Source organism: Dermacentor albipictus, chromosome 1, assembly GCF_038994185.2.
Source record: "Dermacentor albipictus isolate Rhodes 1998 colony chromosome 1, USDA_Dalb.pri_finalv2, whole genome shotgun sequence".
Classification (NCBI taxonomy): domain Eukaryota; kingdom Metazoa; phylum Arthropoda; class Arachnida; order Ixodida; family Ixodidae; genus Dermacentor; species Dermacentor albipictus.
Genome location: NC_091821.1, coordinates 215,865,406 through 215,891,316, shown reverse-complemented (window position 1 = coordinate 215,891,316; position 25,911 = coordinate 215,865,406). Strand labels below are relative to the sequence as shown.

At 46.5% G+C, this 25,911-nt stretch overlaps 1 protein-coding gene and 2 long non-coding RNA genes across 11 annotated transcripts in view; 1 reads left to right on the top strand and 2 right to left on the bottom strand.

Moving 5' to 3' along the window:
* The window catches only part of LOC139054198 (uncharacterized), a 58,418-nt gene extending 48,374 nt beyond the window's left edge, over positions 1-10,044 (bottom strand). For all 3 annotated transcript variants that reach the window (XR_011511070.1, XR_011511071.1, XR_011511069.1), the window contains exon 1: positions 9,950-10,044. This is a non-coding gene — a long non-coding RNA (uncharacterized lncRNA). The remainder of the gene's footprint in view (positions 1-9,949) is intronic.
* LOC139054196 (transcription factor MafA-like) lies at positions 5,433-9,556 on the bottom strand. The gene has a single exon (XM_070530874.1). The coding sequence runs from the start codon at positions 9,460-9,462 to the stop codon at positions 8,416-8,418; it is 1,047 nt and encodes a 348-aa protein (XP_070386975.1). The 5' UTR covers positions 9,463-9,556; the 3' UTR covers positions 5,433-8,415.
* Positions 9,587-25,911, top strand: part of LOC139054197 (uncharacterized) — a 246,171-nt gene continuing 229,846 nt past the window's right edge. For 5 of the 7 annotated variants that reach the window (XR_011511068.1, XR_011511062.1, XR_011511067.1 and 2 more), the window contains exon 1: positions 10,277-10,389. This is a non-coding gene — a long non-coding RNA (uncharacterized lncRNA). The other 2 variants (XR_011511064.1, XR_011511065.1) reach the window with 2 other exon arrangements.

The window sequence follows — 25,911 nt, the reverse complement described above, 5'->3', positions numbered from 1 at the left end:
CGGCCGGGCTGCCCGTGCCCGGCCCCTGCGCCGCGCCGCACATGGGCATTCAGGCCTGCCCGAGCACGTGCACCCCTCCAATGAGAAGTCCATTTGAATTTGTCAGGAAGCATCCGCTTTAAAGCTATGTACCTTGACTGGTTTACTCCCGTAGAGGGAACTTATACATTGTCACGTCAATGGGCGTTCTTTAATTTTCGCCTTGGGGCTATGCACCTGAAATACATTTAAAGGCCAACATATGTAGAAAGAAGCTCGAAGGTGACTTCTGAAACAGCAATCATCACCGATATGTCAAAAACATATCCGTCGTAACTTTACAAATGAACACTATATGGGCTAATGACAACGGCAAAATCGCCGTTACGAATATAAGACTTCAGAGGTTCTTTAAGGATGCCAATTACTCGGCCTAGCCAGACAAACTTGGTTTTTTGCGAGGGGAAAGGGGCGCGCATCAGTGAGCCCGCCAGCGATTCATGCAGTAATATTGGTGCATGTTTCACACACGTTCAATCTTGTTTTGTGTTTTCACTTAAATTCTTACGTTGTCTAATTGATTGAATGTTTTGTTTACACTGACTTCTTAAGTAGTGATTTTTATCGTTCATTTTTCGTTCCTATTGAACGAGTAGCTCAGAGGCGGCTCGACTCATCAGTGCTTCGAAAAAGCTACATTTGGGAATATAGGTCAACCGTAACTCATCGTTCGCCTAGAGCCCTATTCTTGGAGGAATGTATTCGTGGGCTCTAATTCGCGCACAGACCGCTCCAGAGGAACATTTGGAAAGTGACGGTTGTGAGTCAAGTATATACGATAGTGGTGAGGCTATTGACGTGGTTGCTTGTGTGCACCTGCAACACACCCAATGGCTGTGCGAATAAAATGAGCTGAAATTTAAAGGATTGAAGCACGCCGGTGTGCTAGGTGACGTGTCATTTCAGCTTAAGACTTTCACAAGAAACCAGATACACCGTTTCCGACGGTTCCATAGTATCAGCCAGTGCTTACCGGTCTCCAATGACGCTGTCGTTTCTCGTCTAATGGGCTGCATTTAGATCAGCGCTACCACGATGAGTGTAGGCGCCGCCAAATTACTAAGGCTTTCTTAAAGCCACTTTTTTTATTCATGCATAGATGTCAATCTCATTTGCACAGTTGCCTATTTTCATGAGCTGACGATATAAAAAATATTTATTTCGTCGAGATTATGCATCTTCTAGCTTCTTTTTTTCTTCTTTTTGTGCGCATAACTCCAATTTTCGATGTCTCGTCGCTCTCTCCATTTGGAGGAACGCTTGGGCTACTTCTATTTTTACACTTGTAATTGTTTCTTTTAATGATATGAACTATCGCTGTGTGAAATTAGACAAATATCTCTGTGACTACTTTAATAAAATCTTTTTATGACAAATGCTTTTTCTTCAGTACATGAACTAAATTTTATTCTAAAAATTTGTTGTCCAACCAGTTCGGTTTAAATTGGTGTACAATCTCCATTTATTGGACCTGCCCCGGGTGGATGAGTACCTATGGCATTGCGCTGCTGAGAACGAGGTCGCGGGCTCGATTGCCAGCCGCGGCGGCAATCATCCCTCTCGGGGCGTAGTTCAAAAGCGCTCGTTTAGTTAGGTTCAAGTGCACGTTAGAGAACCCCAAGTGGTAGAAGTTAATCCGTAAGCACCTTCTACGCATTAGAGAGTGCTTACGGAGAGGGTGTTTTCTTTTTCTCAGGGGGTGGGGGGGGGGGGGGGGTGGTGCGGTTCGCCGCAAAAAACGATCAACTTTCATTTATGCAGACGCAGTAAACATAAAGCTCATTCTGGTGCACCAATATTGTTTTCGTGCTGCCAATACGGCGTGTTAATTAAGCCTCGTCCAAGCTAAGGACGCAAAAACTCCACATTATACTGGGGAAAAAATGCATATATCATTTTGTAGGATGTCCAACTTTCACCGGTTTATGATACCAAGCATTTAAAATACTTTGAATACGACACTCTCCTCTTGAAATTCAATGAAGTGATTTAGACTGAGGCACCGGTACGACGGCTAGAACGTTATAAAATTATTCTGCAAAGCACAGGCCCGATTCCTGGCTATAAAATAGAATAGACTAGAATAGAATATCTATAATCTATAAGCGTTATCCTGGTGGTAGAAATTATTTTATAAAGTATTAGTAACACAATAAAGAATCGTTCTAATAACTTAATAAAGTAATACGGGTGAACAATATTGAATTCCATGCGATCGTTATTAATCCGTAAACCACCCTTGCGAAGTCCTGCATATTGTGTTGGTGGTTTTGGTCCGTAAACATTGTTGTCTTGCGCTGACACAGATTAAAGCTGCGTGTAGCGATTTGCTCAAAGCAATGGCTCCTTTGACAATTTATTAGTGGGGACTTGCTGTTATTACGGTTCATCCATCGTAAGCATTTGACTGTTGCATTTTTGTTGTGCTGGGCTTTGTTGTATTGATAAGAAACCAATGTGCAGTCACACAATTTGTTGTTTTCTTTAATCAGACTAATGCAGCAGCAAATACTCACAATTTTTTTTTTATCAGCTGCATGAGACGTTCTTTATTTTCACGCAAAATAACCTCTAAATTATTTCCTGTGTTGCGTGCTACGATCCTTCCAGCTTAAAGAGTTAAGGCACGCATAATACTCTTACAGAGTGACCCTCAAATTTACAGCGTCATGATTTTCTCATTGGTTAATCAAAGCATCACTGGAAGCTACCATAATTATCTATTACAGATTCTATTGATTATGTATCAGTCAGTGAACAATGAGAAAGGTAATATGGCATTCGGGGAGCGCGATTTGGGATGTCACATTCAGTTGAATATAGTTAAGTAGGAATTGCTTTTTGCCAGCTTTTTCTTTTCCCTGCTTCAAGACAGGCTCAAGATCTGTGCGGAGAATGTATCATCACATACACACAGTGACTACGTCACAATACGTCTCGCTAGCCCTTTCGCTAGGCCATGGTGTAATCAGTAGTGTAACTGTGCAGCATCCCATGCTAGCGCCGTGAATTTTCTCGAGGAACCATGCGAATAGGCAGACCGTAGTTCGAGGAAAGCCTCTTTGTCTTTAGTGCAGTAACAGCTCTTCTGGAAACTTTGTTATTAATTCTCTATTCATGTCACGTTACTTCGCTGCGCTCAGTGTAGCCTGTGCACATATCCGCATTTAGCTGCTCGCTTCTCTCAAATTGTTCAAATATTCGTCCAGCAAAACACTTTTTACAGCCTGCGAAGCTAGTGAATGCGTTCATTACGAAGTTATGGTAGACATGAGCTACATATTCACAATTATCATGTCCCACCAGCCGCTATATTAAGGTCGCAGGTTTCTATTGTATATACCGTAAAGCAGCCCAGGTGTTAAACAATTCTAAACTGTTTACATTATTGTGCGCTGTTTTAATTATACATAAAGCACGCTTTGTTGCTTGACCTTCTGAAGTTCGTAGTCGCTTTTGCATTCATCAAATGGCGAAAGTCTAGCCACTCTATAGTCTCCAGGTCTGGTACTTCCCAATACGCGCAGGTTTACAACGACGCACACAACACACAAAGGAAGTTAGACATTTACAAAGTAGAAAAAAAAAAGCTGTCACACCACGTGTTGAACTTCGTAGACATCCTTGTCTCTGAAAAATGGTCATTTGTGCGCATATAACAAATTTATTCAGAGACTTTTACGCAATCGAAGGTTGGCAGCCTCACGAAGTTCCGATCTCATGAGGTTGACGTCAACCTCAATTTGATCTCAATTTCATAAAGTGAGGTCAGGTTAAGGTGTGAGAGGTGTGAGGTTGGCGACGGGTAAAAATTCTCTAAGAGAGCCCAATAATGCTTACCTCAACCCTTCTTTAGTTTGAGGTTGAACGTGATATAACTTTCAGTGAAGTCGATTTCTGCGGTTGAACATTGTCCTTGCTGCTTGTGTGCATGCATTCTCATTCTTGAACGCATGAGTCGACGGTATTTCTAGACTTTCTTCTGATGAAGATATTTACAATGAAAAGTGAAAATCACCAAAATACACATTGTCACAATGTACGCAAGCAAGAAGACAATGGCGTGAGGCCCCAGCCTCTTCCCGTCGTATTCTCGTTTGTATACGTTGTGTTTTTCGCTGGTCACCTTTCAATCATGACCAACTGGCACTGCTCGCGGCCCTGTTGAAATAGTTACGTGGTTAGAAATAAGTCTAGATATTTGTATAGTTTACCTAAGCATTAAAACACCTTGACATAGCATGTTTCCCAGCTAAAATCTACTGAACAACTTTTCATGAAGCATTTTACTATATAATTTGCCGTATCAAGGCTTTGAGCCTACTATATCGGAGGCATCAGAGTATGTTTGTGCAGGTTTATGCACATTATGCGTTGCACAGGTCATGCATTGAGTATTTGACTTCGAACTCAAGCAATGAGCTTAAGTCTGAAGACCTGACCTCGAAATAATCAGGTTTACATGATGACGGTGCCCGCTGATTGGTGAGAGGATAACCCGAATGCACCTTAACGTCATGCGACGAGGCTGAGGTCTAGTGAAGTCGTCAAATATGATTGCAGGTTGAGGTGAGGTCAAGCACTGGGAGGTTGTTTGCCCAACTGTTTTATAGTTAAATTCATTTCCCTCTTGTCCAGCCGCGAAGAACCGCCTCGTCCACGTCGCAAGGTGCCTCAGTAACCTTAAGAATGCACACCCATCACCAATAATAAGCGTGCATATGACAAGGAAGGAAGTAATAAATGTCCATTTCTAAACACAAATGCCAATATTTTGTGCGCTTACCGAGCACATGCTTCAAGCATAGACTGTCATCCAAAACACTACAGAATATCAAAAACAACTAGCACTTTGACTGTTCTTTTATGTTAGCGCTTCCAAGCTCAGCTTTCTTTTTATGTGTTTCTTGCAGCATGGGCCAGCCAGATTCCCTGCTGACTATTGTACAGCATAAAGATTCACTGTTTCCTTCCTGGTGCGTCGACAGTCTGCTCTGGGTAATGAGTCGGCTCTGGTTAGACTTGTGACACTTTAAATGCGTTGCTCCACGTGCTCCAAGTCATTTATAATTGTATTTGACGAGGTATCACTCGTAACTAGAAGAATAATCAAGGCTCTTCACACGGGACAAAATGTTCTGGCTTGAGAACGTCCTATGCACCTAAAGAAATGGGCTAAGGCGCTCGCAAGTCCACAATTACCTCACACACCAACCAGCGGCACTGTCTATAAAACCAGTGCGGCTGAGAGCAGTGGGCGTGGTGCAGGCAGATCGTTGTGAAGTCTTGACAAAGACGTAATGAGAAGCGCGCCATGGACGTGAGAGGTGTGTTGCTGTTATGGATACTACAAAGTATCCGCATCGCGCAGCGGAGAAAAGAGGAAAAGGACATTTTGGCATTGATGTTTCCTTTTATTGCTTGATTTTGCTTTTTGTTTTTTTTTACACCATGACACTCATCTCCAGGAAAGTAGTGTCAGTAACGTAAATGTCCTCATGCAGCGCACACGCACACCTTTTACGAAAAGCTGACAGGATTTAATATTTGTCCAGTCTCTTAAAACGCACCACCCAGGCAAGAAGGTATGTACAGGCATTTAAAAGCGAACTGAAACACATACATGTCGTCCAGAACAAGCTGTCCTGAATATTTTGAAGAAGACAGTAATAGCGGGAATAATATTATATTCATTCTTTATGAGAGGAAGCATTCATCTTGAGGTATCCTCACTGGTGAAGCAGGTGCGCTTTTCGCAGGACGCTGGCGGGGCAGATGTTAGCCCCGCACGAAAAGAGGAGACTTCGAATTAATGATGAACGAAAAATCATGCACTCCTGCTTCTTCAGTGGAACACAGTGGTAGCGCGTACATAGGGAATATTTACACGAGTTTGTATATACGTGAGGGTTTTATACAATTACATACATGCACAAGTTCATATAACAGCGTGGAAATTTCTCGGACATAAAACAACTTGAAATAAAAACAAATCAAGCGTTTCTTTTTCTTTGCACACACATATTAATATACAGTCTTACTTATCACAGTAGAAAATAGCGTGCGTTTCCCCCATTGTCGCATCAAAACTACTGATGAGCTTAAAGCGGGAACCACGCCCCAACACAAGTGGTTTGATTTGACATAAAAATAAAAGTGCAATAGTAATGCGGCGTATTTTTGAAAACATTGCACATCACTCTTCTCTACTCGTTTACTGCAACAAGCGCCTTCGCATCACGCACGTAGATATTTGTTTTATGATTTGAAGTCCGACTGGTGAGGAAAAAACGGAACTGCTCTAAGTTGCAACGAGACAGATAATGCATGGATTAGTACCAGACCACTTGCCATATTAAGGAGGCCCTAGGAACGAGATGCCTATGGATTCAGTGCTTGTCGGCCGTCAAGTTTGCACTAAGTAAGTAAGGACTAAGCAACTCATTCTTACGGACACTGCATTTCTTTTGGCTTGGTTCTTTGTGGTGGCGCTTGTGTACCTTCATTGCGGGTTCTGTAAAGGCTTTGTCGTGGCGGATTCCCACAGTTAGCTGTCTCCGTCATAACATTATTGCACAATCTTAAATGGTTAAAATAAAGTTTTAGTCGCTAAGGCAGTGTCTACATTGATTCCAGGAACTATATCTCACTTTACAAACCAGGGTTTTCGGACTGGTACACGCTGGATAAACGCCCACTAGAAACGCACAGGTTGTAGCCGGACGTTGCAACAGGGATCAAAAGACCAGTAAGGTGGCTCACGGTTGATTATTTTGCTGTCAGTATCGGCATAAAATTATAATGGTGCAGACGGCATCAAGGCTCAGAAAAGGATATCAAGGGTTTTGACAACATTGGCGCATATTGCACACGCAGTAACAAGACTTTTTTCACGCTTATATTGTAACCTCGTCTAACAACACCGCAAGCACTGGTGTCCAGGTTGCACTCTGATGGCAAAGGTCACTGCATCGAAGGTGCTGGCCAGTTAAACCACCGTGGCCGGTTTCCCCCGCTTCGAAAGGACTTTTACACGTAAGTAAACTGAAGTTTTCACATAGATAGCCAAAATGCATGACAGAACATCGTGTTATGTCACTCGTGAGTACAACACTGTAGTGCTTATTCGGACATGAAGGGATGAAAAAAGATGCTTAGGGCTAATGGCAGTCTGCCTTGTTCCCTAATTGTTAAAGCAGAGGCGCGGCAACCGTGTAGAATATTACTTGTACAAAAGTAATACAATATGAGGTGTTCCCTTGTCGTGGTCAGAACTGGTAAGCATCATGTATATGCAAGAATGTTCCTTGTTAAGTGTGGGGATAACGAGTTAATACACACAATTTTAACAACTCAGATTAGGAATGACAGCCATATCTCCTGTCCAGTAAATATGGCTATTGAATCGTAAATATGCACTACACACGAGATCTACTGTCTTGGTTTAAAGCAACCATGCGGAATACAACCCTTCGTTTTCGTAGCCTTCACGTACGCAAACAAGACTAGAAAACACAACTGTTTCTCCATTTCTTTGTCATAGTCGACACCGCATACAAAAGGAACGAGTACACGTGCTAGTAGATATAATTGCACTGCCCTTGCTACTTCATCAACCACAAATAACTGCGCCGCACTCATATGGTGTATCTCAAGAAGTACGAGCAAACCAGAATTGTAGCGGAGTCACGATGACAGCAACACTATCACCTTTTGACCACGACTAGCATTTACTCTAACCACCGGCATGAAGAAATAATATTCAACGAAACAAAATGCTCGGCATGGGGCCGCGCGCGCCGCAGGGAGAGCGTGTGCTCGAGAACGCAAGCGGCAGGACGCGTGAGTGCGGTGTGACAGAACATTGCGCGCCTGGACTAAAGCCGCGTGTATCCGCGGAGCGCCAGGGTTGGGCGCTGGGGCAATGGCGTGACAGCGGGGAGGAGACAGCGCAGCGACCCGGGCCACGACCCGGCGCCGGTGCGGCGCCTCCTACCCGCGACTTGGCACGCGCGACTGTCGGCGATCAAGGGGGCAAATGCGTACGGCCATGCGGAGCCTTTCGTACCTGTTGATAGCAAACTGGCCGGCGTCCCGGGAGCCGCCCACCTGGAGGCCCATGCTCTAGAACGCGAACCTCGTTGAACTTTGAGCGGCGGCGGGCAAGACAAGGGACAAGCAAAGCAAGCGCAAGCGGGGTAGTCGTCAGCGGCTGGGAGCCGCCTTTCGTACAGTCTATGGGGGTGCGCGCCGGCTGGGGCATCAGGCCAGGCGACGGCGCACTGTTCGTCGGCGGTGTGGCTGCCGCCTTTCGTACAGTCTCTTTCAGTTGCGCGGCGGCCACTTGGCGGAACCGCCCGTGCGGGCCGGCCAGAGTCACATGAGGAAGTCCGGCGAGCCGGGCCCGAGTCCGTGGGGTGGCGGCGGCAGCTGCTGCTGCTGTGGCGGCGGCTGCTGAGCGCGGGCGCGGGCGGCGGCGCCCAGCTGCTGCTTGTAGAAGTCGCGTTCTTGGCAGGCGCGTTCCAGCTCCTGACGCAAACGGTTGGCCTCGGCCTGAAGGATGCGGTTCCTGCTTTCCAGCTCGTGCCTCTGCGCCAGGCGCTTGGTCCGGCAGTTCTGCGCGTAGCCGCGGTTCTTGAGCGTCCGACGTTTCTGCTTGAGGCGAACCACTTCTTCGCGGGGGAACCCGTGGAGTCGCTTGTTGAGTTCGCGCACAGACAGCGTGATCAGCTGGTCGTCGTCCAAGATGTCCCGCATGGGCAGCGACGGGATCATCGGGGGCCGTGGGCCCTCCAGGTCGCGGCGCAGCTGCATCCACTCGAGGTCCCCCTGCGGCCGCAGGTCCAGCGGCTCCTGGTGTCCGAAGCGCACGTGCGCTTGGTGCGGCGCCTGATGTGGCGCCGGCGGCGGTGGTGGCTGCGACAGCCACATCATGCTGTCGTCCGGCATGCAGGCGCCGAACTCGGGCGACGCCGGGCAGGCGGTCGAGCCGGGCGGCGTGTCCGGCGGTGTGCCCGGCGTACTGCCGACCAGCGGACGGCGCAGATGCTCGAGCTGTTGTAGCTCGGGCTGAAGCGCCGCGTACTTGGCGCCCATCTCTTGTTTGACGACCTCCTCGAGGTTCTCCAGGTCGAAGCTGTACTCGTCGCCCGCCATGGCGTCTTCATCGAGAGACGAACTCAAAGACGAGCCCGACGGCGACGGCGTGGCCGCCGCCGCGCCGCCCTGCTGGAAGTACAGGCAGGCAGGGTCCGGGGGCGCGCCGCCGAGCCACGCTGCCACCGCGGCCTCGCCCGCTTCACCCGCGTACAGGGCCACACTTGCGCCGCGCGCTCGGCTCGGGCTCACAAGACTCCGCTCGCGGCGCGCTCCACACACGACTTGCGCTCCAAAGAGCTCGGCCCCCGCCGGCTTGCCCCACATATTTATGAGCGCCAGCGCCGCTGCACTTTGCGCCAATCGACAGCCGCGGCGCGCGTGACGTCAGCACGCGCCAGCCGCTAGGCCACGGCCCCCTCTCGCCCCGTCCCGAGTCTTAAGTTCTCGCCACGGTCCCGCAGCCCCGGTGAGTCGACGCTGCTCGCACGTGCGCCGCCGGCCGGCGCTGTTTGCGCGCCCCGCAAACAGCGCCCGGTCGGCGCACAGGTGCCCGGGCTCTCTTCTCCTCCTCGCGCGGCCGCGGGCGAATAAACCGCCGTGCGACGGGTTAGCCTTCTTTAAAAACTCTGCATGCAGGTGTCCGCTTCCATTTGTTTTTTTACCCTTGCTTGCTCTGACACGCACGAGTTCCTGTTTGTATAACTCCGCGTTAATTAAGGCATAAAGACAATGGAAGTAAAGAAAAGGGCAAGACTAAAGTAGTAAACCGCTGTTGCGCAGCTGCACTTTCTTTTTAAAACCCACAGCTTACCTTAGCTCCCTCCTCCGGTCTCTTGAAGCAACGGAACATTCGTCGCACAGACGGCTCTCTATTCCTCGCTTTTCTGGTGCTCGCGCGTTGACTCTTCTTCGAATCAAGTGGGGCGCTATAACGTCCCGCTTCTATCTTATCATGCCCCGGTAAAATTGTTGCCGTCTTATGTTACAAAGGCGTATCGTATTTGCATATATAACTAGATATCGCCGAGCTCTTGCAAAACGCACCCTTGTGCATGCCTTATCACAACAGGACCTTCTGCACGATATCAAAGGACGTATGCAAATATGACGCCACCGCAGCCGGCATACTTAGGCTTGTCGTCGAGTCTGTAGCTCTTCTGCCTGCGTGTCCACGAAGCGCCCTCGCTGCAGGTCTTTACCACACGCCATCTTAAGCGCTTTTTATTTAGCGACGCAGAGGAGTAAAGTTTCGTAAGTATTATTCAGAGTTTTTGAACAACGCTTATTGCTTCTTTCGAGGCTAGAAGCAACACCAGCACGTTTTAATGTACTATCATGTTCAGTGAATAAGAGGTTAAGTTAAGAAAGGGTCTCAGAATTATATATGAGCGGTTTGTGCTACTCGTAGTTCCGTTAATCATACGATTAATGCAACCCATACTTTCCACTGAGGTGTGAACATAAGAATTAATAGCATTGTCGTAGAATTAAACGTGTCAGCTTGTACTGTGAGACAATGCATTGCGGAACACACGCGATGTTTGTATAATGTAGGTCAGAAGACATGACACCTGAAACCTACGCACAATGTGAGAACGGCATGTATTCGCACACATCACTGCTTTTTTTGTACACGTTTTCAGAAGCGCAAGCCCGCGTCGATATGAAATATTGAAACGGTATATCCTTATCATCATCACAGCAAATGCAGCGAAAAAACCACGCGAGTGGAATTTTCAGTGGAATTTTACCTGCTAATGCATGAAGAAATCTACTGTGGTAAAGCTCAGTATTTCATACGTGCATACTCAAGACTGATACACCTTCAGCAAACGGCGCATTAGGTCACAGAACATTCGGTCACTGCCTATGAGAGACCCGAACAAAGGCCACCATGAAAAGACGTAAACGAAAATACAGTGAAACATTCATGTACTACAGCAGGCGTCAAGAGGTTAACCTTAACTGAGCTGATATTGTTCTTGTGTTTTCAAAAAGCAGCTGCGTACAAAACGGGGCGACCATGCTTCCTGAACGGCGAGAATGACTGCGTTGCTTTTTCGTTAAATTATTTGAAAATCGTATCAGTTTCAAATAGAACCGTGTTTTTTTTTTTTTTATTGATATGATATAAGGAGATGTTGGCGCACAATTTAAGGCGCCGGCTACTCCTCATCTCTTGAGTGGTTCCGTCACACATCGTACAGGGTTCAAGGTTACATATCAAATAGTCTGTTCACCCAAGCACCAGGACTTATCACGCAGCGTTTCCACAGGAACACTATGACGTAAGGAACACATGGTACATACAATATACAATGTATATGTCTCCACACTTATGTAGATGAAAGTCTCAAAAGTACAAAAGATATTGCCGCCTAATAACACATTGTCTAGTCAGCGGGTGGTACATACATCGTGTAAATGCATTATCACATACAGTTATCACGCAGCGTTTCCACAGGAACACTATGACGTAAGGAACACATGGTACATACAATATACAATGTATATGTCTCCACACTTATGTAGATGAAAGTCTCAAAAGTACAAAAGATATTGCCGCCTAATAACACATTATCTAGTCAGCGGGTGGTAAATACATCGTGTAAATGCATTATCACATACAGTCACAACAGAACAGTCAACATAATATAATTCACAAACAGATGGATATACACAGTGACAATGAAATGAAGAGAACAATGAAAGTGCTAATAACTTCCAGCAATGCCGCTGTCTTCAAGAAAACTCTTTAGTGCTTTTAAAGCGCTCTTCTGCAAGGCCGTTGTTGGCCAAGGGCCCAAAATTTTCCTTAAACTGAAAGGTCTGCGGTCTAATTTAATTAGCGCTGATTTAAGTCGGCTTCTTGGTGTGTCGTGATGGGGGCAATCTAGAAGGAGGTGATATATATCTTCGTCTACAAATCCACATTCACATTCGGGGGTTTCCGCACGGCCAATTCTGTGTAAGAAATGCTTTGTGTAGGCAGTGCCTAGCCTTAATCGATGAATAAGGGTTTCCATAGTTCTATCTAATGACAATGAAAATTTGAATTCAATAAATGGATCAATATGGTATAAGTCCGAGCTCTTAGAATTCTGATCAAACCAAGTGTTTCTAGACATTTTGAGAGACGTTGTCCTTATAATGCAGCGTAATTCATCCTTTGATATTGGGAGTGGAGATGTATCATCTTTGAGGTGTGCTTGTCGTGCTGCTTCATCGGCTGCTGTGTTGCCAGGAATGTCACAATGCCCTGGTATCCACTGGAATGCTATTGCATGTTTCGCTTCGCTTGCCTTTGTGAGGTTTTTAAGTGTTTCGTATATTATACTGTCACTGAATGTTTTCCCCTTTGTGCTGCAGAGTGATGTTAAAGCCGCCTGTGAATCGCTGAAAATTACCCATTTTTGCGCTTCTGTTACTGACAATATAAATTTTACCGCACATAGGATTGCGAACAGTTCAGCCGTTGTGGACGAAGTCGCACGAGATAACTTAAATGATTCTTGTTTGTTGAGGTGCGGTATAATGAATGATGAAGTTGAAGAGGTTGCTGTACTGGAGCCGTCTGTATAGACGTGTGTGTATCCTGAATACCGCATATATATCTGGTACAGCGCTAGTTGTTGAGCAGCTCGAATGAACATGTCTCTTTTGCTGAATATCCCATCTACTGACAATTCGATTTTTGGAACTGTAAGCAGCCATGGAGGATACTCGATGTCTGAGTTCCAAAATTCATTTCTTGGCAATATGTGAAGATTTTCTTGAATTTCTATATGAACATAACTTCTATCTCGTTTCATTATGTCTAGAGCCAATGGGTGGTTTTTATGCTGGGTTTGAAGACGGAAATAATGCCGGCATGTTTCTGTAGTTCGCATAACTGGAAATGGTGATTGGCGAGCCTCAGCTATTACAAGAGAACTAGAAGTCGCTCGTGGAACTCCTAGACATAGGCGTAGTCCTCTAGCTAAAAGTCTTTGAAGTCGCTCTTCTGAAGTGTGGGAAAGTCCGTGTAAGATGGGCGCGGAATACGCAACTTTTTGTCGTATTAATGCATTGTAAACAGTCATCATGGACGATACTGATCCGCCCCATGATGTGCCTGCAAGTCTGCGAAGTACACTCACTACGGCATTGACCTCGTTTTCGAGTTTCTTTATGTGGGGTGCCCAGGATAGCTGCCTATCAAGTATTATGCCAAGAAATCGATGCTGTGTGACAATCATTAGAGGGTGTCCTTCCAGATTAAGAGTGAAATTTTTTAACTGCCTTCGAGTGAAGGGCAATACAGCTGTCTTTGCGTGTGATAGTACCATTCCTCTCTCCCTCAAAAATTTGTTGATTATATTTATGCCGTCTTGCAATGCCATTTGAAGCAGTTGAGCATTAGACCCAGATGTCCAAATACACACATCATCTGCATACAGTGAAAATTTTAATTGTGATGGCAGCCTTCTTGGTAAATCAGCCATGACGCAGTTAAAAAGGAAGGGGCTGAGTACGCTTCCCTGTGGTACTCCCTGTTTGACAACATGTTCAGCACTCTTTCCTTCACCCGTCTGAACAAAGATTTTGCGACCTGATAGAAATTCAGAAATCCATCGCAAGGACCTGCCAGACAGACCAAGTTCCAACATGCTTAGCAAAACATGAACGTGACTAACAGTGTCAAATGCCCTCTTGATGTCTAGGAATACTGCTATAGTCATGTTCCCACGTGCACGCTCGTGCTCCACACAGGTTACTATATCTAATATTGCATCCATTGTGCATCTATGTTTTCTAAAACCTACTAAGTAGTTGGACAGCACATTCGTTTCATTACACCACCATTGAAGTCGCGCGTCAATCATTTTCTCCATTACTTTGCATAAACAACTTGTCAAACTAACAGGGCGGAAGGATTCAAGGCACAAGGGCGTCTTACCAGGTTTTAAAATTGGTATGATTCGAGCGACTTTCCAAGAATCAGGTACAGTTTCCTCTATCCATAAGTTATTATAGATGTCTAAGAGAGCATTTGTACCTGTCGGTCCGAGGTTTCTTAGCATATTGTTCGTAATGCCGTCCGGCCCAGCAGCGGACTTTTGGCGACATGATGCAATTGCACATTGAAGCTCGCTTAATGTGAAAGTATGATCTAATTGAGGATGTTGGGCCCAGTAGCAAGCAGTAATTTTGCGCTTAGCCAACACTGCTGAAATATCAAATTCTCCACATTGCGATGAAAAAGCAGGTCTGGAAATAAGCTCACAAAATTCATCTGCAACTATTATTTCACACGTGTCCCGTGCTACAGCGAGAGCACGAAATGGGAAGCTCTGTGTTACAGGCCCGCTTAAAGAACGAATTACTAGAAAAATTCGTGGGACAGCCGTGTGAGGGGACAGCGTGCCGCAGAAGTCGCGCCAGCGCCGTTTGCCTAGATTTTCCATTCGTCTGCGCATTACATTGTGTATTTTCTGAGCATTTCTGTATGCTTCTAAACTTCCGCTCCGTCGGTAAGCTCTTTCGGATCGGCGTCGGATGGCTCTTAGGTGTTCATATTCTCCGTCAACTGCAGCATAATCTTTTGGAATTGGGACCTGCCTTGTGCATATGTTCATATTGTCCTGCAAAAATTCTGTAAATTTTTCCACTGTTGCATGTTGATTAATTTGATCCGTTAGGCGGTACCGAAAAGCTTGCCAGTTGGTTAGTCTGCTGTAACGCCTGATATCACAGTGCATGCTAGGGTGGTTAACAAGGATGGGAAAATGATCACTTCCGCGCGTTTCTATATCTGTTGTCCATCCCACACCGTTCACTAGATCATGTGAACACAGGGTAACATCTATGCAGCTCGAGTAATTATATCCACGAAGGAATGTTGGCGACCCATCGTTTAAAACAGTCAAGTTGCATTTATCTATGGCGCACTCTATAACGTTACCCCGTGCATCACAATGATCACTGCCCCAGATGATGTTGTGTGCATTGAAGTCGCCACATATAAATACATTAGAATGAGCTATCTTGAAGATATCCACTAGCGCTTCTACTGAAATCCGGTTTGAAGGTTGTAGATATAGATTAATCACTGTTATACAGAGCTTGCCAAAGGATACTTTACATGCGATGAATTCCGGGAAGTCTGAATCACTGGACTGAATTTGATAAGATGGTAGGTCCTTTCTGACGCACAGGAGCACTCTGCTCACAGCACCTTGACGAGAAGTCTTGTATATCACATAATTTGAGAGGCGAAAGTCGTCATTGATTCCCGCCTCTTGAATACAAAGTATTGGGAAGTTGTATTGTACAAGGAGTTTACGAAAGTCAGCACACTTCCTTCGAAGACTGTTGGCATTCCACTGAAATATGGAGACATTTTTATAGTGGTTATTCATGTAGTGCCTGCCGCAGTTTGGGCCCGGATTGTTGACACAATAGTGCTTCTAGAGGCAACAAGGCTTTCACTTCTGGTAGGTTGTTTGCTTCCGGCAGAGCAGATAGGATTGCCTTAAGAGCTGCGAAAAGCATTGGCAAAATCAGTTGTGTCACCGATGCTGTGGTATGCTCGCTATTATCTGGTGTTACTTCTGCAGCAGATGAGTAAGGTCGCTGAGAGGAATGTGTGCGAGTACTGGAGCTTGCTTGTGTATTACTTTCTGCCTGTTGTCGTCTGGGTTTCCGTAGCACTGATGCATAAGACTGGGAACTTGACTGTGATCTTCTTAATTGGTCTCTTGATTGCACTGTTGGTTGTTCTCTAGAGGAGGAATAGCTTGTTGGTGCTCTTGGCTGTGGTGGTTCCGGTGCCCGCTGAGGTGGGTGATCTGGCACTGGATGAACAATCTCAAGGTTTGGGGCGGGTTCATTGCGTCGCGGTTGTCTTCCATGGATGAGTTCATGTCGACGCATTTGTGCCGCTGCTTTTTTCTGAGGACAGCCTGAGAAGGAGGCGGCATGGTTCCCCGCACAGTTTGCACATTTAGGTTGAAGAACTGACTTGCACTCCTTGTGGTCATGATCTTCTGAGCAGATTTTGCATCGACGTGTGCTACGGCAGGTTTTCGCCATGTGCCCAAATCTCTGGCAATTATAGCAGCGAAGTGCTGGTCCTAGGTATTCCTCGACAGGGTGACTGGTGAAACCCAAGTAAATTCTTCCTGGAATAGGGCGATCGTCTCTGAAAGTCAGAATTACCGTGTGAAGTGGATGTGACTGTACCGCTCCATCTTCTTGGCGGGAATACCTTATCTGCCTGCGTGCCGATATAACTCCTGCGTCTTTCAAGAAGTCTAGGAGTTGTTCATTTGTATACTGCAGAGGCACATGCTTGACTTTGCCAACGTTTCGCGTGTATGACTCTGGGATGAAGGGCTTGACTTCCAAGCCGCCTACACTTGAGAGCATCAAAAGGCGTTTCGCCGACGCTAAGGAAGCAACGCTGACACTGAAGCTCCCATCTCTGTTGGTCCTGAAAGACTGTACTTTTTCTTTGGCAGCGGAAACTATTTCGGCAGACACTCGGTTTGGATTTACTTGCCAAAAAGTAGTACCTTCACTTGGGCGAAAGACAACCGGAATGCCTTCGGCTCGCTTTTTCTTGTACGTGACCAAAGTAAATGGTGCGTCTTCACCCATTTCTTCTGCATCACTTGACTCATAATTCGATGTTGTGTCATCGTACTTGTCTTCTAGGCGAGGCTTCTTGCTCTCGGATTCACCGTCAGACATTATTCCTGATTTCGCTGAAGTTGATTCCGAGTTGTGGAGAACCAAACGTGCCGGCTTTATGAAGCTTTGTGACGCTTGCAAGGCCCCAGGCTTTTCATTACGGCCCGTAGCATCATTCATGTGGCTTGTTACGTTCGGACGAGCATAAGGCTCGTGACGATGTTCTCGGCTTCCGACCACCGTAGCGGCAGGGTAATAGCCAGGTTCTCAAAAAGGAAATGTCGTACCTGTAAGGCGCCTGGCTCGTTGAACCTTCGCCCGACGTCTTGTTGATCAATCGTCGTCAATGGTAGCCGTAAATGTCCAAAAAACCAGAAAACTCAGAGCACCGCACAAAAACAGCGACTCATCGTGTATTCGCATAACCTTTATTTACTGCGCCAAGTAAACCAATGATCCAACACTGCGAGCCGGCCTAGCTGGAATTGATTCATCGTGAAACTTTGTGCTAAACAAGCGGGGACAAAGAAAGGCACAGAAGGACGAGCGCTCGTCCTTGTCTATCTTTCTTTGTCCCCGTTTGTTTAGCGTGGTTTCACGATGAACAATGATCCGAATTGCAAAGATATTCCGAACTTCAACTAAGAGCTTCCTCAAGCCACGAAAAAGTGTTAATCTCTGTCTCATACATATTGTTTGCACTTGGAGCAATTTATATAACAGGAAAGCAAGTTAGCTTTGACCTATTAAAGTCGTGCCTTCCCTCGTGACTACACGTGAAGCGGTTGGTTACCACTTCATACTGACCACAAGCTAAAGCGTTGTAGATCATGGTGAGCACGGAGGTTTGCTGTTGAAGAAATTGCCAATGAAAATACTGAGGGTTCTCTCAAAACAGCGAACAGAGACATGATGACCCTAAGGTTGGATCCGGCTTTTAAAGCATCCCCAAAGCAAACTTATATATGGGGCTTAGAATCACGTAATAATTAAATGTCTCACTCTTCAATCCACTTGTTATGGGTTATTCAGGCTTCACCTCTTCATTCGGCATTTCTTCTGTATCTCGGCACAGCGCACCTGTTCACTTTTCTTTCTCGTCTCCTGTTTAACAAAGTCATGCGCTCGACGCTTTTGCACTCATTTTGGACCATCAAGCTAATAATTCACGTCCTATGGCTATCTAATTTTGAAATAAACAGCCGAAATCCCATTTGCTTTCTCGTAGGGGATCACACCAACGCAAAATGACGAACAGTTGAAAAATTGGTGGCTGAATAGAGGAATCATGCGCTGGGGCAATAATTTCTGTGAATCTTACGCTGCAACAACAGTTAAGTCCGGACCGTTGAATATATTTGGCCACCTTCACAACATGTCCTGGAGAAGCGCGGAACCCACAATTTTACAAGTTCACATACTCAAGAGCCGCGGCCCCGACGACATAGGCACTTCTAACTTTTGTGTCGACTTGGATGCGACGGTTCTGGATCCAGTATATACGAAGGCAGCGTTGTGGGCCCGCTTCGTTATACTGTATTACGCTTGCAGACACGGGGCCGAAATTACAAAGCTTTATGTTCGTAAGTGATATGTTTGTTATTGGCAGTCGACCTTCGCTGATGCTATGTCCATCGTCACGATTGGCTTATATCTATTTTCTGTTACGAACAGTTCAATAGCGTAAGTAATTTTTTTATTACGGTTTTCGTTTCATAGATCGTTCAACTGTTGTAGCAGCAAAACTTGTCCCTCTGGTAGCAGCGTGCTAGAATACCGATTAGTTAGTGAATATTCTACCTATTGAAGCATGGACTATTATGGACAAATGAAACGCGAACAAGAAAATTCATTCGAGAGCAGCAAATCTGGGGCTGAATTCACAAAGCTTTTCGTTTGTAAGTGCTCTTTGCTATTGGTCGACCATCTTCGTTAATCATATGTCCAGAACCAGCAGTATTCGTAAAATGCTCTTACGGTATAATACTTGAGAGAAAATTTCGGCTAATGCAGAAGCTGAACATATTAGCGAAGGCGACCGGCTAACGGCAAAGAACGCTTACGTACGAAAAGCTTTGTGAATACGGGCCCTCGAAAATTGTTATTACGACGGTGGATACGTCAGCGTGCTTGATTTCGATGAGCGATACACCGGTCTTTGTGGAGAAAAACGAAGTCAGACATTGTACGCAACCATTTATAACATAGCTTAGATCGTCGTATTAGATCTGGACACACAACCGGCGGTGTCGTTGTGGGCTCGTTGCGTTCACACACTTGGGGTCAAATTCACACAGCTTTTCGTTTATAAGTGCTCTTGGCCATTGGCTGACTGCCTTATCTAATAAGATGCCCAGCATCACGGCTGGCTGGTGTTCATTCATGCGAACAAATCTAGCGTAAAAGTTGTTTTTTCTGGATACGGGCGCTGGTTGTCATTTCATTACTGCTACCGCATCAAAAGAAGCATCAGCCTGCAAGTTACACATAGGCTTTACTCTTCACGTGCATTCATAGACAAACGTGCCACCTACAGTGTCTGAAAGAAATCGTAATGTCAATGTCGCCGTCTTCGACGACGACAGCGATGTCAACGGCATAGGACAATGAAGACACGAGACGGGACGACGGCTGCACGATAGCTAGCATGTCACAGACCAGTCAGCTAATCAGTGTGCACAAAAAGAATATTTGGAAATGTGACTGCAGGGTGTGGGCAAATGCAGTTTTATTTTCGGGCGACTTCTTCTGTCGTGTCGACAGGGCGGCAATTTTCAGGCACGTCGTGGATGGCAAAATCGGAAGAAGAATAAAACCATAACGGCTAACGTTCTAAAATCTAATTATTTACAAACGCATTCTGGTCTATAGATTCAATGGCTCTTCAATCATATTGAAATGGCCTCTCATTTCAACTTGCGCTCAAATGGATAGAATTGAACGCAAACTGCAACCTCTGCATAATATAAAGAAGTTGCAAGTTGCGTGCAATTTTGTTGTTTTTCCTTTAGTCAAGTTCCTCTACTCACAATTAGTGTAAAACTGTAACACATGCATGGCTCTGTAATTTAAGCTTTCTCTTGGTTTTACTGGTAATCCAGCATAAACCTAACCGTTTAACATTTTCCGCAGACCTCTCAAAAGTGTGGCGTTTTCTTTAAGCTTTTCATGCCACAGATTGTGCTTCGGAAGAAAAGCGTCATTCTAAGACGAACATAAATATTTCTGTGCTCTACTGTAAGATCTCGGGATTGAATTAGCCTCACTGTAGCCTACTAAAAGTAAACAATGATAATAAGTCTCCATTTCTTGTTTTATTCGTTTATAATGAGCTACCATGGTCCGCTTCGAAGAAAGTTTAGCAGATAGGAGTGTGACTGAAGCTTTCCAACCTGTTTCTGAGTGAAAACGAAGAAAACAACACAGCTTCAAAATATCATTGTTCTTAATCGCGCGGTAAAGCTTTCACAATCTGTCAATGATTAAGGGTCACACAGGGACGGGCGTGAGTGCGTTCGCGTGTGTGTTTATGCGTGTTGTTACGTTTAAACATCACAAAAACGTTAATTGGACGTTTGCCACGTGTCAAACCACCACCCATCCATCAACACCGATCCAGATGTCAACGAAGCGTGGATACCGACTGTTGAAGGGTCCCACGAAAGGCCCTCACACCGCCTTTTACCTGGCAGCCTGAGCAAAGGATAAAAAGGAGAGGAACAACGACGACAATTTGGGAGTAACAGTTATTCAGAGGTTTAACACAAGTGAAACTACCACCCATCCATCAGCGCTTATCCGGAGGTCAACGCCGCGTGGACATCAACTCTTGACGGGTCACACAAAAGGCCCTCAGCCCGCCCGTTACCTGTCAGCCTGAGCGAAGGAGGAAAAGGAGGGAAACAACGTCGACGACCTGAGAGACTCAGGTTGCTTTCTTGCTACATATTCCAAACCAGTCTCTTCGGAGGCGGAGTTACTGCGGGTTATGGCGAGAATGGGGCGTGGTATCGCAACGTAGTCAACGATGGTGATTTGCTGCTGGACGGTCTTCAGATTCCCTAGTCGACTCGCCTAGAGAAGACGACGGTATTAAAAGCAGGGACTTTTCGAGAGTGTGGGGCAAGGGTCCTGATGTGAAATGAGACGTTTAGCTTCCTCCTGCATGGAGTGGGGTTGCGTACTCAAGCCGTGTAACTAAGCTAAATAAACCTTTTTTCCTTCATTTTCTACAACCTGACGTAGTAGTCGATGGGCTTGGTGCATTCTATGCCCTGAACCTAGCCGCAACAGTGTGTGTGCTTCGAGACAGACCCAAACTGTGGGGCAAAATGCCTTGGTGTTCTAGTTAAATTTGTCCTGCGCTGCTTAGGAAAGCATTTTGTCCAAAAAGTAAGTAGTACAGTAGCGCATTTGGCTGGAGCTTTGACTGTGCTTATCTGAATACTATAGGTCTTTAAATGCGTTCCAAGAGAACATGCCTTGAGAACTCACAGCCTTCTTTTCGTAACTTGCAATTTTTGCCCTGTAGTGATTAGTTTAAAGGTCCACTAGTAAAATATTCTTATTTTTTATAAATTTCTGTTCAGAGCGCAAGTAATTCCGGCCTATTTTAGTGATTCAGCTCAAGGAGTAGAATTGTGTTATCCACGACAGCAAGTTTGGTTTGTGTGTTTTAGTTCTGTCGACATTAAAACGAAACTCCTGCTACATAGCCGTCACCGTAGCCCAATTGATAGACCATCACACGCTGTCGTGCCTGGAGGTCCCTCAGAGCGGGGGCTGCCTCACCAGTGACACGCAGCTCTCACAGGGTGCTGTTTTGCTTAACGATACCCCAGAACAAAGGATGCCTCACCAGCGACACGCAGCTGTCACGGGTGCTGTTTTGATTGGCGATTCCCCAGAACAAAGGATGCCTCACCAGCGACACGCAGCTGTCACGGGTGCTGTTGTGCTTGGCGATTCCCCAAAACAAAGGATGCCTCACCAGCGACACGCAGCTGTCAAGGATGCTGTTGTGCTTGGCGATTCCCCAAACAAAGGATGCCTCACCAACGACACGCAGCTGTCACGGGTGCTGTTGTGCTTGGCGATTCTCCAAAACAAAGGATGCCTCACCAGCGGCACTCAGCTGTCAAGGATGCTGTTGTGCTTGGCGATTCCCCAAACAAATGATGCCTTACCAGCGACACGCAGCTGTCACGGGCGCTGTTTTGCTTGGCGACTCCCCAGAACAAAGCATGCCTCACCAGCGACACGCAGCTGTCACGAGTGCTGTTTTGCTTGGTGATTCTCCAGAACAAAGGATGCCTCACCAGCGACACACAGCTGTCACGGGTGCTGTTGTGCTTGGCGACTCCCCAGAACAAAGGATGCCTCACCAGCGACACGCAGCTGTCACGGGTACTGTTGTGCTTGGCGATTCCCCAAAACAAAGGATGCCTCACCAGCGACACGCAGCTGTCACGGGTGCTGTTGTGCTTGGCGATTCCCCAAAACAAAGGATGCCTCACCAGCGACACGCAGCTGTCAAGGATGCTGTTGTGCTTGGCGATTCCCCAAACAAAGGATGCCTCTCCATCGACACGCAGCTGTCACGGGTGCTGTTGTGCTTGGCGATTGCCCAAAACAAAGGATGCCTCCCCAGCGACACGCAGCTGTAACGGGTGCTGTTGTGCTTGGCGATTCCCCAAAACATAGGATGCCTTACCAGCGACACGCAACTGTCACGGGCGCTGTTTTGCTTGGCGACTCCCCAGAACAAAGGATGCCTCACCAGCGACACGCAGCTGTCACGCGTGCTGTTTTGCTTGGCGATTCCCCAGATCAAAGGATGCCTCACCAGCGACACGCAGCTGTCACGGGTGCTGTTTTGCTTGGTGATTCTCCAGAAGAAAGGATGCTCCACTAGCGGCATGCAGCTGTAACGGTTGATGTTCACGACTTCAAGGCAGCTCGCTTCAGGACAACAACGTCGCCTCCCCCCCCCCTCCCCGAATGTCACGAAGAGGCCACTGATCGATGACAGGGTCATCGTTGAAAACTCCCGGGGAAAGCGTCGACTGCAGGTTCAGTTTGCCACGTGGTTTCTTCGTGTTGTGCCACGTTGCAGACACGATCGAGTAGCACGTTGCAGACCAGTGAGGGAGGATAGAGGTGGTGAACGATTCGGAACTTGTGATTGGCCAGTCAATTCCCTCAACGAGGGAAAGAGGGAAGCAAAGGACATGAAAATCGGATCCGGACGGCTGTGGAGGGAAGACGCTCGGGGAAGCAAAGACGCTAGCATGTGGTGTGCTCCGATAGACGGAGCCGTCTTGTAAAACTGAACCATGTACTCTTTTTTTAATATAATCTTTTTTTTTCATTCTCTTCAACGTCACTCGGAACCCTTCTTTCTCCCGGCACCTGGCACCGCACTATCAAGGGAACATTCGCTGGCATCACGGACCCCCGATTTCACAACAAGCGCAGAGTTTGTGGGGTTGGTTGCCACCGGTGGTGAAGTCGTCTTTCCGCCAACTGTCTTTTTTATTTATCAAGTGTATAAAGTTACTTTATCCCCAGTATGATTCTTATTCTACCAATTGCACGATTCCATAAAAACATATCTCTTATTATTCTATCCATTTACCACAGGGAGCAAAAAGGGGATGAAAGACAGGGAGGTTAGCCAGTGTAATTACCCGCTGGTACTCTGTGCTGGGAAAAGGGGTAAAGGGAATAAAATTAGAAAGAGGGAGAATTGAGACAAATTCACACAATAACGCGCTGCCACGCGCTACAACATTCAAAGACGGTCGCACAATTCACAAGCCTTTAAAGACTTCAGCAGAGCCCTTAAGGCCTTGAGTGCCAAAACCCGTACGGACCAGTGTCCTAGAACTTTTTCTTCTGTGAAGCGGCGCTTCTCCAGTTTTCGAGCGCGGTCACGAGTATTTTTCTTGACACATAGGAGGTGCTCGATCGTCTCCTCGCAGCCGCAGATGTTGCAAGTAGGGCTGTCGGCCATCCCAATGCGGAACGAATAGGCGTTCGTGAACGCCACGCCAAGCCACAGGCAGCACAGAAGTGTCGCTTCCGCTCGTGGTTACCCTGGTGGAAGACGGAGTTGGAGACGTGGAATTCGACCTGTGAAGACCTGCGTTGGTGAATTCACTGGGGTTCCACAGAGTCGGCGTAAGATCGCTTGCGAAGGAGCGAATACTTGTGGCTGCATCTGTTCTTACAGTGGTATTGCTATAACATGGCCACCATCGTGGGCCGATCGGGCAGTGTCATCCGCACTGTGATTTTTCGAAATTCCGCAGTGACCCGGCATTCACTGGTATAGATGATGTTGTTTTCCTGACGATTGTGTGATGGGCGAGTAGTCGGATGTCTGCGACTAAATGTACGTTAGGTCCGTGGTTAAAAGGAGACAGGAGAAACTGGAAAGCTGCCTTCGAGTCACAAAAGATGGACAATGAATGTGATGATTTCTCATGGGGTGCGTCTGTGAGTGCGATGCTCCAACTCTATAACGCACTGTTCCTGGGTCTCCTGCGCTATAGCTTACCTCTACTGGGTGATACCGGTAAGACCAACCTGCGTGCCCTCCATTCTGTGCAATCTCAACCTCTGCGAATATGTCTTGACATTTTCAAGTGTGCATCCACAGTAGCAACGATAGCCATCGCGCATGACCACACCATCAGTACGTACTACATTCAAGTCGACGCTTTAAGGAGGCACATCAGGCATTTTTCTCGACTTCAATCGCATCATCTCGCTTCCCTTCCTGCCGCTCGACCTCGTTCAGCGTTTAGCAGGATTATTGCCGCCAACCATGGAACATTAGCGTCTCACTTCAAGCCTGCAGCACAACCATCTCTACCGCTGTGGTGTCTTCATCGACTCCAGGGCCTTCTCGTCATTCCCGGCATCAAAAAGAAAACGAACGGAGATGTCATCTCTCTCCCTCAAACAAACCGTGCTTTCATTCCTACATGAGAAGCGTAAAGAACGTATCCACGTCTACACGGACGGTTCTGTCTCCTCTAAAATTTCAGCTGGAGCAGTGGTAATTCCCGCAATATCTGTCACCATCAAATTTAGGACATCTTACATTACATCATAGAATGCTGCAGAACTCGCAGCTATCCGTACTGACTACGGGCTTTATTATTATCACTGCGACCAAGCTGCGCACGTGTACTTTTTCGACGATGACAAAGAATCATGCAAAGCCTAGGCATATTTACGAATCTATGGGGAGCAAAGCTTTAGTTAGCTAAGTGGTTAATTAGATGCTATACAGCAGCGATGCGTGCAACTGTGTTTACTTTAGTCATAGGCACCGTGTAACCTCATGCAATATTTATGCTTGCACACCACAAAGATCACAACCTATATCTCACGCAATTTTTATATTTATGCACTACACCAATCACAAGCTATGCCAAAATATTTTTTTTTAATGCTAATGCTAAATTAGGCGGATGCACAATGCGAGACGTCTACACAGCGATGCCACAAGGACCAAGGCGATGTATGATGCTTGTCGTGAGAAGAATTGTAATAATCCTCTCTCTCTCTCTCTCTCTCTCTATGTAGAGAAAAGTACGATGCATATCAAGTTACATCTAATAATTCTACACCGCTTGTGCCACAGAGACACGTATCCACACTCGAGGATTAGCCAAGGAGGAGCACACACCCGTTGGCCCATACCCAGCGCCTAACTCAAGGACAACCAAATTAATCAAACAAGTCGTCGAGTAATACTCTGTTTCATTAAAAGGCCCATGTGCTTTAGATATACCTATGAGCCGACGTTATACGTGCTGGACTTGTGTGGGGATTTTTTTTTTATTACGCAGAACAGAGATGGCGACCACTGACACAACTTTGTCAGCATACAGGATTAGTACAAGCTCGTTTGTTGGAGTTTGCACACGACGCACATATACCCTTCGTGTGTGTATGCACAAACATATCCGCCAAGATGAATGCGGCCACGCCATACCCGGGGACGTAGGCAAAAAAAAAAAAAGAAAAGCTTCGCTCTCCTCTCCTGAAAGTCAGCGCTTGCTCTTTCCTTAGAGCAGGAAATTA

Coding starts and splice junctions, on each gene's coding strand:
- LOC139054196 (XM_070530874.1), bottom strand. CDS start 9,462: ATGTGGGGCAAGCCGGCGGGGGCCGAGCTCTTTGGAGCGCAAGTCGTG.